The 12963-nt window shown below is 37.6% G+C and overlaps 1 protein-coding gene across 2 annotated transcripts in view; it reads right to left on the bottom strand.

The window, feature by feature from the left end:
* The window catches only part of ALKBH8 (alkB homolog 8, tRNA methyltransferase), a 126806-nt gene that overhangs the window by 88935 nt on the left and 24908 nt on the right, over nt 1-12963 (bottom strand). Inside the window, exons 4-6 of one of the 2 annotated variants that reach the window (XM_013969562.2) lie at nt 7124-7255; nt 5372-5467; nt 3880-3984 (exon numbers count right to left, since the gene is read on the bottom strand). In XM_013969562.2, coding sequence (XP_013825016.2) covers nt 3880-3984; nt 5372-5467; nt 7124-7255 — 333 coding nt within the window. The remainder of the gene's footprint in view (nt 1-3879; nt 3985-5371; nt 5468-7123; nt 7256-12963) is intronic. The other variant, XM_018059848.1, reaches the window with a different exon arrangement.

The following is a 12963-nucleotide window of genomic DNA, read 5'->3' as shown; positions in this document are numbered from 1 at the left end:
TATAATCCAATGATGTCGGCAATTTGATCTCTGGTTCCTGTTTTTTCTAAATCCAGCTTATACATCTGGAATTTCTTGGTTTACACACTGCTGAAACCTAGCCTGAAGGATTTTGAGCACAAACTTGCTAGAATATGAAATGTGTGCAACTGTGCAGAAGTTGGCCTTAGCATTGTCCTTCTTTGGGAATGGAATGAAAATTGATCTTTTCCAATACTGTGGCCAGTGCTGACTTTTCCAAATTTCCTGACATACTATGTGCAGAACTGTAACAGCCTCATCGTTTAGGATCTGAAACAGCTTAGCTGGAATTCCATCACCTTTACTAGATTTGATCATAGCAATGCTTCCCAAGGCCACTTGACTTCACATTCCAGGATGTCTGGCTCTAGGTGAGTGACTATATCATCATGGTTATCAGGGTCATTAAGACTTTTTTTTTCTGTGTATTCTTGCCACCTGTTCTTAATCTCTTTTGCTTCTGTTAGGTCCTCACAGTTTTTGTCCTTTATCGTGCCCATCCTTGCATGAAATGTTCCCTTGATATCCTCAATTTTCCTGAAGAGATCTCTAGTTTTTCCTATTGATTGTTTACCTCTATTTCTTTGCACTGTTCACTTAAGAAGTGTAACAGAACTTTCTTATCTCTCCTTGATATTCTCTAGAACTCTGCATTCAGATGGCTGTATCTTTCCCTATCTCCCTTGCCTTTCACTTCTCTTCTCATCTCAGCTATTTGTAAAGCCTCCTTAGACAATCACTTTGCCTTCTTGCACTTCTTTACTTTGGGATGGCTTGGTCATCGCCTCCTGTACAATGTTATGAACCTCCGCCCATAGTTATTCAGGCACTCTATCAGGTCTAATTCCTTGAATTTATTCATCACTTCCACTGTATTATCATAAGGGATTTGATTTAGGTTATACCTGAATGGCCTAGTGGTTTTCCCTACTTTCATCTATTTAAACCTGAATTTTGCAATAAGGAGCTCATGATCTTAACCATAGTCAGCTCCCAGTCTTGTTTCTGCTGACTGTATAGAGCTTTTCCATCTTCAGCTGCAAACAATATAATCAATCTGATTTCGATATTGAGCATCTAGTGATGTCCACATGTATACTCATCTTTTGTGTTGCTGGAAGAAGGTGTTTGCTATGACCAGCGCATTCTCTTGGCAAAACTCTGTTAGCCTTTGCCCTGCTTCATTTTGTATTTCTAGGCCAAACTTGCCTGTTAATCCAGGTATCATGTAACTTCCTACTTTTGCATTCCAATCCTCTATAATGAAAGGACACCTTTCTTTTTGGTGTTAGTTCTAGAAGGTCTTGTAGGTCTTCATAGAACCAATTAACTTCAGATTCTTCGGTAATAGTGGTTGGGGCATAGACTTGGATTGCTGTGATACTGAATGGTTTGCCTTGGAAATGAACCAAGATCAGTTTTGCACCCAAGTACTGCATTTCAGACCCTTTTGTTGATGATGATGGCTACTCCACTTCTTCTAAGGGATTCTTGTCCACAGTAGTAGATATAATGGTCATCTGAATTAAATTCTCCCACTCTCACCCATTTAAGTTCACTAATTCCTAAGATGTCGATGTTCACTCTTGCCGTCTCCTGTGTGACCACATCCAGTTTACCTTGATTCATGGACCTAACATTCCAGGTTCCTATGCAATATTGTTCTTTACAGCATTGGACTTTACTTTCACCACCAGACATATCTACAACTGTCATTTCCGCTTTGGCCCAGCTTCTTCATTTTTTCTGGAGCTATTAGCAATTACCTCCACTCTCCCCAGTAGTATAATGGACACTTTCTGACCTGTGGGGCTCATCTTCCAGATCACAGCCTTCATGGATCACAGCCTTGTTGTGGTGAAGGTGACTGTGTGACTCAATGAAGCTATGGCCATGCTGTGCAGGGTCACTCAAGATGGACAGGTCATAGTGGAGAGTTCTGACAAAATGTGGTCCACTGGAGGAGGGAATGGTAAACCACTCCAGCATTTTTGCCATGAATCCCATGAATAGTATGAAAATTAAACTAGGTTTAAACTAAAAATATAACTTTACATTAAAGCACCACTGTGACTTGATTGTAAAATCAAGACTTGAGAGTCACTGCTTAACCAGAGCATTTCCCAAATCTCATCCCAAGATTGCTAACAAAGTCATTCTGACCTATGAATACTGGATTCCCAAGTATTTGTAGAACAAAAACAACAGCCAGGCATGAAGACTAATCTTAAGACTATTTAAGATATGGCTTCTTTCACCAGTCTCTCAATCGACACTGTTGTGGTTTTTCAGTTATGTTGATCTCTTTATGACCCCATGGACTGCAGCATGACAGGTTTCCCTGTCCATCACCATCTCCCAGAGTTTGCCCAAACTCAGGTCCACTGAGTAGGTGATGCCACCCAACCATCTCATCCTCTGTTGTCCCGTTCTCCTCCTGCCTTCAATCTTTCCAAACATCAATGTCTTTTTCAACAAGTCAGTTCCTCCCATCAGGTGGCCAAAGTATTGGAGCTTCAGCTTCAGCACCAGTCCTCCCAATGAATATTCAGGGTTGATTTCCTTTAGGATTGACTGGTTTGATATCCCTGCTGTCCAAGGGACTCTCAAGAGTCTTCTCCAGCACCAAAGTTTGAAGGCATCAATTCTCTGGCACTCAGCCTCCTTTATGGTCCAGCTCTCACATCCATACATGACTACTGGAAAAAACCATAGCTTCGACTATATGAACCTTTGCTGACAAAGTGATATCTATGTTTTTCAATATGCTATCTAGTTTTGTCATAGCTTCTCTTCAAAGGAGGAAGCATCTTTTAATTTCATGGCTGCAGTCACTGTCCACAGTGATTTTGGAATCCAAGAAAATAAAAGTCTACCACTGGTTCCATTTTTTTCCCCATTTATTTACTGTGAAGTGATGGAACCGAATGCCATGATCCTCTTTTTTACAAATATTGAGCTTAAGCCAGCTTTTTCACTCTCCTCTTTCACCTCCATCAAGAGGCTCTTTAGTTCCTCTTTGCTTTCTGCCATTAGGGTGTTGCCATTTACATATCTGAGATTATTGATACTTCACCCATCAATCTTGATTCCAACTTGTGATTCATCCAGCCCAGCATTTCGCATGATATACTCTGTATATAAGTTAAATAAGCAGGGTGACAATATACACCCTCAATATACATTGACTGAGTATCTGTCTTACTTGAAAGAAACTTTGCTACATCATGTAAGTATATAAAGCTAGTAAGACACAATCCCTGTCCTTAAGGAGTTTATAGACCAATGGAAAGACTAAGCTATCACAAAACATGATAAATGCAGAGGGAAAAAATGCCATAACTTGTCACTAATAAAGCCCTCAATATCATTTGATTAGTACAAATATCAGATGAAGATGCTAACAAGTGCAAAAAAGTTAATAACCTAAAAATTTTCCATTAATAAGTCATCCTAGAATTATCTTCCACATTCTCTACAGAAGAATAAGAAGATCAAGATGATCTAACTAATTAGCCTTCTTCTTGATACCTATAAATTATTTGATTTCTTCCATTTTACATGCTTTCTTTGTTTTTAAAGCAATCTTCTTCCTCTCCAAAAAAACAATGTTGAGGGGGGAAACAAAAGAAAATCACAAATAATAACATGTCAGTCTGTTTACACTTAAGATGCAAATTCCTCAAGAAACTGAGTGTAAAATTGCAAAGGGATTAAAATCAACACAGGTAACGGACATAAGGAAATTACTCTAAGAGTAAATTTAAGCAAAAAAATTATATCTTTGATCTTAGGGAGCTATGTAACCCACTAAGTTATGAAATTTATGACTGGAATTGTAAAAGAAGAAATACTCACCATGCCCAGGTTCATACTGGTTTATAGTCAATTGATCAGGTTTATGTTTAATGAATCCTTCCTTCAACCATTTCTCTAAAATGCTCTCACAAATGTCAGGAAGACCTGAAATCAGTAATGATAAAAGTGAAACATATTAAATTATTTACTTTTCATGTTTAACCCAAGAATGAAAAAAACAGTGACTGTGATAAAAACCATAGAGCTCTTAGTTTAGTAGTCAAATCCAAACATAACAGTAAACTCACAAGCAAAGGAAAATAAAAACAAAATCTTAATAATCTTTTAAAATTATTTTGTTAACTTTATCAAATAAAATATACAAAAGTATTTTACAGAAAACAATTTTGGTATTTTTTAAAGTAGCAATAAAATTATAAAATTTACTATATTACATGGAAACTAGCCTAACCAATTTCTTATTATCTTAAATTATTAATTTATTTTAAATTTAATTATTTGAAATTATTTCTTTTTAAAAAACACGTTTTTCAAAGTAGAACTAAGTTACTTTTATTGAGGTCATAAATGTTATCTCATGAGGCAAAGGAAATCCTTAAATAAGATGAAAGTCATAAATATACACATAAATTGTATTCCAACAAAGACATCTACCAAAGGATTAACATCTAAATTATATGGTAAAATCTTATTAATACATTGGACTACTCATTAGAAAAAACTAGCAAAGAAGATGAAAAAAGAATTCACAGAAAAGGAAATAAAAATGGCCAATCTCACTAGTAATCGAACATAAAGTTAAAAGTGATATTTCACATGCCCCTGGGGTAGGGGGTAAGGAAGTAAGCACTTTGTGAGAGAATGTTAGTGTAGCTCTTTTAGGATGCAATCTGTCAGTGTCTACTGATATTTTTAAGTGAGCATAACTTTGACAGAATTCTAACCTAGCAGTTTCATTTCCCTTGAGCAACTCTTGCTTAATGCATAAAGAGGTGTGTACAAAGATATTTACTGCAGCACAACTTGTAAAAGCCAAAAACTAGAAATAACCTAAATGTCTAGCAAAAGGAAACTAACTGAATAAGCAATTACTGAATATTCAATAAAATGAAAACCTGTATAAGATCTCTAACATATACTGTGATAATGTGACAATATATGAATATACAATTCATGACATACAATATACTGTTACATGTTAACAACTATATACTTTAACAGGTTATTTGGATATGAATTCATTTATAAAGATTGAAACAACATACACTAAACTGTTAACTGTATTACTTCTGAACAGGTGTATGGGAGTAAGGATAGTGCTCAAGAGAAATTAAATTTAGCTTTATTTGTATGTATAACATTTTTAACACAAAACTACACTATTTAATCTAAATGAGTTACATTTAATCAACTGTTTTATATGTTAACATACAAATGACAAATGAAAAATAATCTCAACCATGATATCCTAATATTATATATTAATATTTTTTCCTGAACCAGCCCTTATTGTTTGCTAACAATTACTTACCCCCAGGTAATGGTTTATCTTTATCTACATTGTTGTTCTCATAGTGGAATTCATAGCCAAAATGCTTTACTCTTCTGTGTTTTAAGGATTTTTGAACTGTATGAAGAGAAGTAAACTATTTAGGAGATAAAAAATTTCATTCCTTCATATATTTCAAAGTTAATTTTATGAATAAGGATTAATTTAGTAATGGTAATTTTTGTTAGCTGCTAAATCACTGTCTTCAGTAAAATTGAACGTTCTACTTCATATCTGCTATTCTTTTAAGTCTAAAATTGAAACAAACTTTTAAGGGTTTCACCCAATCAATTTGAAAGAGCTAATCATATACCCTGCCGCTCACAAGATTGCTAATGATCTGGAAACAGAGTAACTAATTTGTAAATTTCTCCAGGACGTTCTTATTACATTATAATCATATAGTACTGAACTGCTAATTTCTCATTGCAAAAATTGCCTTAGGGTAGAGAGAACCAAATAAGACAATATACATGTGTCCCTGTGTATCCTTGGGGAATTGGTTCCCTCAAATGCCAAAATCCAAGGAGGATTAAGTCTCTTACATAAAATAGTGCAGTATTTGCATATAACCTAAACATATCTTTCACATCCTCCAGAATGCTTTAAATCTTTAGATTACTTACAATACCTACAATGTATATGACATGTAAGACAGTTGCATATACAATACATATGTGTATGTCCATGGCTTCCCTGGTGGCTCAGAGGTTAAAGCATCTGCCGGCAATGCAGGAGACCTTGGTTCCATTCCTAGGTTGGGAAGATCCTCTGGAGAAGGAAACGGAAACCCACTCCAGTATTCTTGCCTGGAGAATCCCATGGATGGAGGAGCCTAGTGGGCTACAGTCCACGGAGTTGCAAAGATTCGGACATGACTGAGCGACTTCACATTCATATATTATGAACTGCCAACATATTTTACCTTTTGTAACTTTCTAGAATTTTACTTCTTTTTCAGATTTTTTCAATCCAGAGTTGATTGAATTCATGCATACAGAACCCATGAATACAGACAACCAAATGTATGTGAAACAGCTTATTAACGTTAGCTCTACAGTTCAGTTCAGTCGCTCAGTCGTGTCCAATTCTGCGGCACGTCAGGTTTCCCTATTCATCACCAACTCCTGGAGCTTGCTCAAACTCACGTCCATCGAGTCGGTGATGCCATCCAACCATCTCATCCTCTGTCATCCCCTCCTCCCACTGCCTTCAATCTTTCCCAGCATCAGGGTCTTTTCCAGTGAGTCAGTTCTTTGCATCAGGTGGCCAAAGTATTGGAGCTTCAGTTTCAGCATCAGTCCTTCCAATGAATATTCAGGACTGATATCCTTTAGGATTGACTGGTTTGATCTCCTGGCAGTCGAAGGGACTCTAAAGAGTGTTCTCCAACACCACAGTTCAAAAGCATCAATTCTTCAACGCTCAGCGTTCTTTATAGTCCAAATCTCACACCCATACATGACTACTGGAAAAACCATAGCTTTGACAAGATCGACCTCTGTCAGCTCCACAAATGTTGGCTAATAAATATTCATCAATTTGGAGTTTTAAATTGATACCTACATATAAAAGCTACTTATTATTAATGCTCTTAAGAATTGTTGGTGTGACTTACCTAATAGTGGATCCAGAGCACTTTCAGGAATTTTGAGGAAACAGAATTTAATAAACCAAAGGAGAAGACGACATTTTGCAGAAGCTTTTAAATATCAGATTTAAAGTTTTACTTACAATTTTGATTGTCTGTATCTTCTGTCCAGTTAACACTCTCCAAAAGCATTTTCTCATCCTCAGAAGAAATAATTTCTTCTATTACTTTGAGACCTGGAGGCAAGGCTTGAAGCCCCAACTCTTTCCACTGTGCTGTGGGAAACAAAATTAAAACAGTCAACATACAAAACTTAAAGTTCTCATAGACAAATAATTTTGTTCAATTAGCCTTTTATCAGTTCACAAAACCCCTGTGAAATAGAGTATTTCCTGCTGTATCAGTAAACAAGGATGGCACAGTGATCAGCGATTGTGGGCCTCCAAATATAATAAATCGCTGAGCCCAGAGGGTGCCCAATGCCTGCAATCCACCAGCTATCAGCTGCTAGCAATTCCTACAGTGAAGGAGGAACTAAGGATATAACAAAATCAAGAAAGAGGATGCTGGCCCCAGATAGATGAGGTTTGTAGAAAGAAAGGATTTCAGCAAATAAGCCCCAGATGCTTGCATCTTCCCATACTTAGAAAAGCACTAAATTCCATGAGATACCTGGTTTTCCTTAATTAACAATCTTTTATGTTCAGACTACCTGCCCCACTTTGTTGCAAACTTTTCTATAACCTGACTGCTTCCCCAACCTTGTCAAAGCAGAGCTTTGAGGGCTACTTGAGATGCTGCCTCCTGGGCTTGAAGTCCTAAGAATTCTCACTGAATAAAACAACTCTCTGCTTTTAGGCTGTGACTAGTTTTTTTAGTTGACACTTGACTGACGGACAAGGGAACCAGAGCAGATTCCTCTTCTTCACCTGGACTCTACAGAGATCCAGTGCCTGATTCCTTTGCCCATCAGCCTGCTCAGCCAGTCCAGATGAATCTGGGTGAATCTCTCCTGGTTCTAGGATATCCCATTATTGGCTGATGATCCTAAGTTTTATTCAGTGGGGGGAAAAGTTATCCTTGAAACTTGGTTTCAAGGTGTACCTGGCTGCTCAGTTTAGACACAGGGTGGGATACCCTCAGTCAGAGGACTAGGAAGATTCTGCTCCAGCAGGGAACCCTCAGTGTTAAGGCACTGGGAAGGCTCAGTTTGGATACTGAATAGATAGCCTCAGTTGAGAGACTTTGCTCAGTTAAACACTGAGTAAGGTAGGACTGAGTTATTAGGGGTAAGACTGGCTTGTTTTTCCTTGATTTGGTTTACCTTAACAGAGTGTGTCAAAATAAAATAAAAATCTTATGAGAACTTCTGAGCTCCAAAGGGACTCTTCCTTCCAGCCAGCAATAGCTTTCTCAGGTGACAGAACCTTGCAGGAGTGGTAGAGGCAGACCTCTAGGTCTGTAGGTACACAAGGCTGCACTTACAGGGAAACCCACTCACATAATTAACAATCTGCTCAACCAGAGACGTGCATAAGAATTAGCCATTCCACAATTTGAGCACTTATGGAAGTCTTATACTTCACTGGGATATTCAAGGCACATAAGAGGGGGCTGAAACAACTCTGAGGCAAAACCAGAAGACGAAGCATTCAAGCAGCACACACTGGTCTGCCACATGATCCTCATTAGCAATTTTTTCTTGACAAACTGACTTCAAAATGGGAAACCAAGGTTTCAAAATAAAAAGGAAAGACAGAGTTCCAGTACCCTAGCTGGGCAAATGTATGTTACAAAACTTACAAGTGTTTACTTGATCGGAAATTGGAGAAGATCGCACCCTGGAAATTGAGGGGGCTCTTCACTGCAAACACAGTTAAAGTTAAAAGCTGGACTGGTAAAACCTTAAACAAAGGGCTTTAGTTTCTTTGTACAAGAGAGTCACATCTCTTTTGCTTAAACTGTGAAATAGGTATGTTCCATTGGGGAATAATTCCCCTGTGTGGTATTATAAGACAAGGCATACAGATTGCCACTGCTGCTGCTGCTAAGTCACTTCAGTCGTGTCCAACTCTGTGCGACCCCACAGACAGCAGCCCACCAGGCTCCCCCGTCCCCGAGATTCTCCAGGCAAGAACACAGGAGTGGGGCCATTTCCTTCTCCAATGGGTGAAAATGAAAAGTGAAAGTGAAGTCACTCAGTCGTGTCCGACTAGTAGTGACCCCATGGACTGCAGCCTTCCAGGAAAAATCCATGGGATTTTCCAGGCAAGAGTACTGGAGTGGGGTGCCACTGACAAACTGTACTAACCAGCAGTTACCTGAGCCACACAAATAAGCAAAAACTGAGAACTAACATGCAAAGGGTAATAAAAATAAAACTAGTGATTTTGCTTTGGTTTAACTCATAAACTCAGAATAGTCTTTGCTGAATGTTTTATACAAACCTTTAAGGGCATGATAAATTAAATTCTGAAATTATAGAACACAGAACTTTGTAAAATACATTTCAGTCCACTTAAAATCTTGTCACTGATTTCAGTAACTTTAGGTGACAGAACTGTTCTTCGTGGAGCTAAAAACAACTGTCTTTCTCTTCCAAATCTCTAAAACCAGAATGTGAATACAGGCCATGAGGACCTGAGACTGAGCCCAATTAACTCAGGCACACAAAACCTAAAACAAAGGGGAAAAAAATGGCAGTTTTAAAATTCAAACCACTGGAAATGCTCCCTTAGCCAAACTTACAGATAACAAGCCTTCGTCATCTGAGCAAGCAATCTTAATGTATTCTGTTTGTAAACTAGTAAGTTTATATTGTTACATGTGGTTCATATCTAAGCTTTTAGTAAAGCCATGAGATCTCTAGTTTGCCTGTTTATGTCTGTGTACACATTATACATCTCTACTTCTAGAAAGTACTATCAAAATTAAGCTTATTAAGAGTTCTACTTAATTTTAATAAAAAGCACTTACATTTAAAATGGCAAAGACGACTTTCAGGTTCATGTGAATTGGGAAATATTCACTATTAGGTTGATATCTGATATTGATGTTTAAGATTGTTGACCTAATTAAGACATGTTAAGATTATTGTACCTAACCTAGGTTTAATAAATAAGACCCTACTAGATCTCTTGCAAGAAAAATAACTTGACATGAAATAACTTTAAAGTAAAAGTAAATGAAATAAGAACTTTGGTATAAAAACTTTACAGTAATTATATTTTAGAAATATCCACTTAAAATGATCTTTCCAGATATCTGGTAACTTAAAGTTCTAGAACTGTGTTAATTTAAGTGATGAAAGTTTATTAAATAGCTAAAAAGATACTGAGACATCAATTACTAAACAGAAAAACTAAAGGTAGTTGGAAATATTGTTGAAAATGTTTCATATCACCTGAGACGTTCTCTATGAGAAAACAAATGTTTTTAAAAATTATCACTGGTGTTTATGCTCACCAATTTATAAAATGCTTCCCTAATAGCTCAGTTGGTAAAGAATCTGCCTGCAATGCAGGAGACCCTGGTTCAATTCCTGGGTTAGGAAGATCTGCTGGAGAAAGGATAGGCTACCCACTCCAGTGTTCTTGGGCTTCCCTTGTGGCTCAGCTGGTAAAGAATCTGCCGGCAATGGGGACCTGGGTTCAATCCCTGGGTTGGGAAGATCCCCTAGAGAAGGGAAAGGCTATCCACTCCAGTATTCTGGCCTGGAGAATTCCATGGACTGTATAGTACATGGGGTCAAAAAGAGTCTGACACGACTGAGCCACTTTCACTGTCAATTTGAGGACAGTTCATAATTGCTTGTTCAGTTAGTTCAGTCGCTCAGTCATGTCTGACTCTTTGCGACCCCATGAATCGCAGCACGCCAGGCCTCCCTGTCCATCACCAACTCCCGGAGTTCACTCAGACTCACGTCCATCGAGTCAGTAATGCCATCCAGCCATCTCATCCTCTGTCGTCCCCTTCTCCTCCTGCCCCCAATCCCTCCCAGCATCAGAGTCTTTTCCAATGAGTCAACTCTTTGCATGAGGTGGCCAAAGTACCAGAGTTTCAGCTTCAGCATCATTCCTTTCAAAGAAATTCCAGGGCTGATCTCCTTCAGAATGGACTGGTTGGATCTCCCCGCAGACCAAGGGACTCTCAAGAGTCTTCTCCAACACCACAGTTCAAACGCATCAATTCTTCAGCGCTCAGCCTTCTTCACAGTCCAACTCTCATATCCATACATGACTACTGGAAAAACCATAGCCTTGACTAGATGGACCTTAGTCGGCAAAGTAATGTCTCTGCTTTTGAATACGCTATCTAGGTTGGTCATAACTTTTCTTCCAAGGAGTAAGCGTCTTTTAATTTCATGGCTGCAGTCACCATCTGCAGTGATTTTGGAGCCCCCAAAAATAAAGTCTGACACTTTCCACTGTTTCCCCATTTATTTCCCATGAAGTGATGGGACTTTCCATGATCTTCGTTTTCTGAATGTTGAGCTTTAAGCCAACTTTTTCACTCTCCTCTTTCACTTTCATCAATTGCTTGTTAGCTTTACTAAAAATCAAGGCTTTAAGAGTTGAGGATTCTAATTTAAACATGTAGTTAAAGTGAATAACACAGTAATATTTCAGTATACAATAAGAAGTAGAATGTATGATTTCATTAAAAAGGTATGAGAAATGGAATTACATTTTATTGAAAAAAAAAGTATGAGCTGGTTAATTTTATTTGGGTGGAAAATGAGACACAGGATGGATACAGAAAGTGATCAGAAATTGTGGAAACCAACGCTGAAGAAAAAGTTCTGTACACAGTCAGGATTAACCAAATTTAGATTGAAGTTGTTGAGTAAATGGACTTCAAGTGAGCTAGTATAGGACTGGAATTTAATTTGTTAAAAGTGCTCCTTTTATAATAGATTGTGTGAGTTTCTGCACCCTTAAACGATCTATATTTATTTTCTTTTAATAGTTTTTGTGACTTTGGTTAAATGAATAGGTATCGTTTCAGTGACCTATGATCCTGTTGTGCTTTAAAACCTTTATGATATTTCTAACAAACTTTCCAAATATCAAAATCTAACTAAAGCTCTTTTAGTCTCCAGCTAACTCTGGGATGGATGCTTTGAAGAAGAGTCTTTGAGACATCTCAGAGATGAATATTAAACTAAGTCTATTTGGTATTTTTATCTTCCCGACCCAGGGATTGAACCCAGGTCTCCCACATTTTATGCGATTCTTTACTATCAGAGCCACCAGAGAAGCCCCAACTCGAAAACATTGTCAAGTGATTGAATGTGAACTTTAGGTTGTAGTGTATGGATAAATATCATTAATACAGATATTCCAAAATTTATATGACATCCCTAATATCTGGTATGTCCTGATATAATGTTATCAGTCATAACTGTAGTGATTATACTAACATGTTACATGTTGCAGAAATATCCAAGTTTCCTAATTACATTGTACTCAACTCTATAACCATGCTATTTTAAGTTTTGTCCTTTACAGACTATCATAATTTTGCACTGCCTTTACACAATAAACATTTTCAAGAAGACACAGAAAGAATTTTTAAACAAATGTGTTTCTGATAGGCTTAATGCTACTTAATTGCATAACAAATTACAAACTGTAATGGAAAATCTGCTTACTTCATACAGATTGAACTGATAAATGTGATTTATAACTGATTTCAGAACATACTAACTTCAATCTGTTTTCCAGTAAACTTTTTTTTATGCTGTGACCTACAAAATGTTGATAAAGAATGCCTTTGTAAACAAAGATAAAACATTTACATTTTTCTCTCTGCCTGCTGCTGCTGCTGCGAAGTCACTTCAGTCATGTCCAACTCTGTGTGACCCTATAGATGGCAGCCCACCAGGCTCCCCCATCCCTGGGATTCTCCAAGCAAGAACACTGGAGTGGGTTGCCATTTCCTTCTCCAATGCATGAAAAGTGAAAGTGAAGACGTTTAGTCG

This window comes from Capra hircus, chromosome 15 (assembly GCF_001704415.2).
Source record: "Capra hircus breed San Clemente chromosome 15, ASM170441v1, whole genome shotgun sequence".
Taxonomy (NCBI): Eukaryota; Metazoa; Chordata; class Mammalia; order Artiodactyla; family Bovidae; genus Capra; species Capra hircus.
The sequence above is the reverse complement of the archived record's forward strand: the minus strand, read 5'-3'. Positions and strand labels throughout refer to the sequence as shown.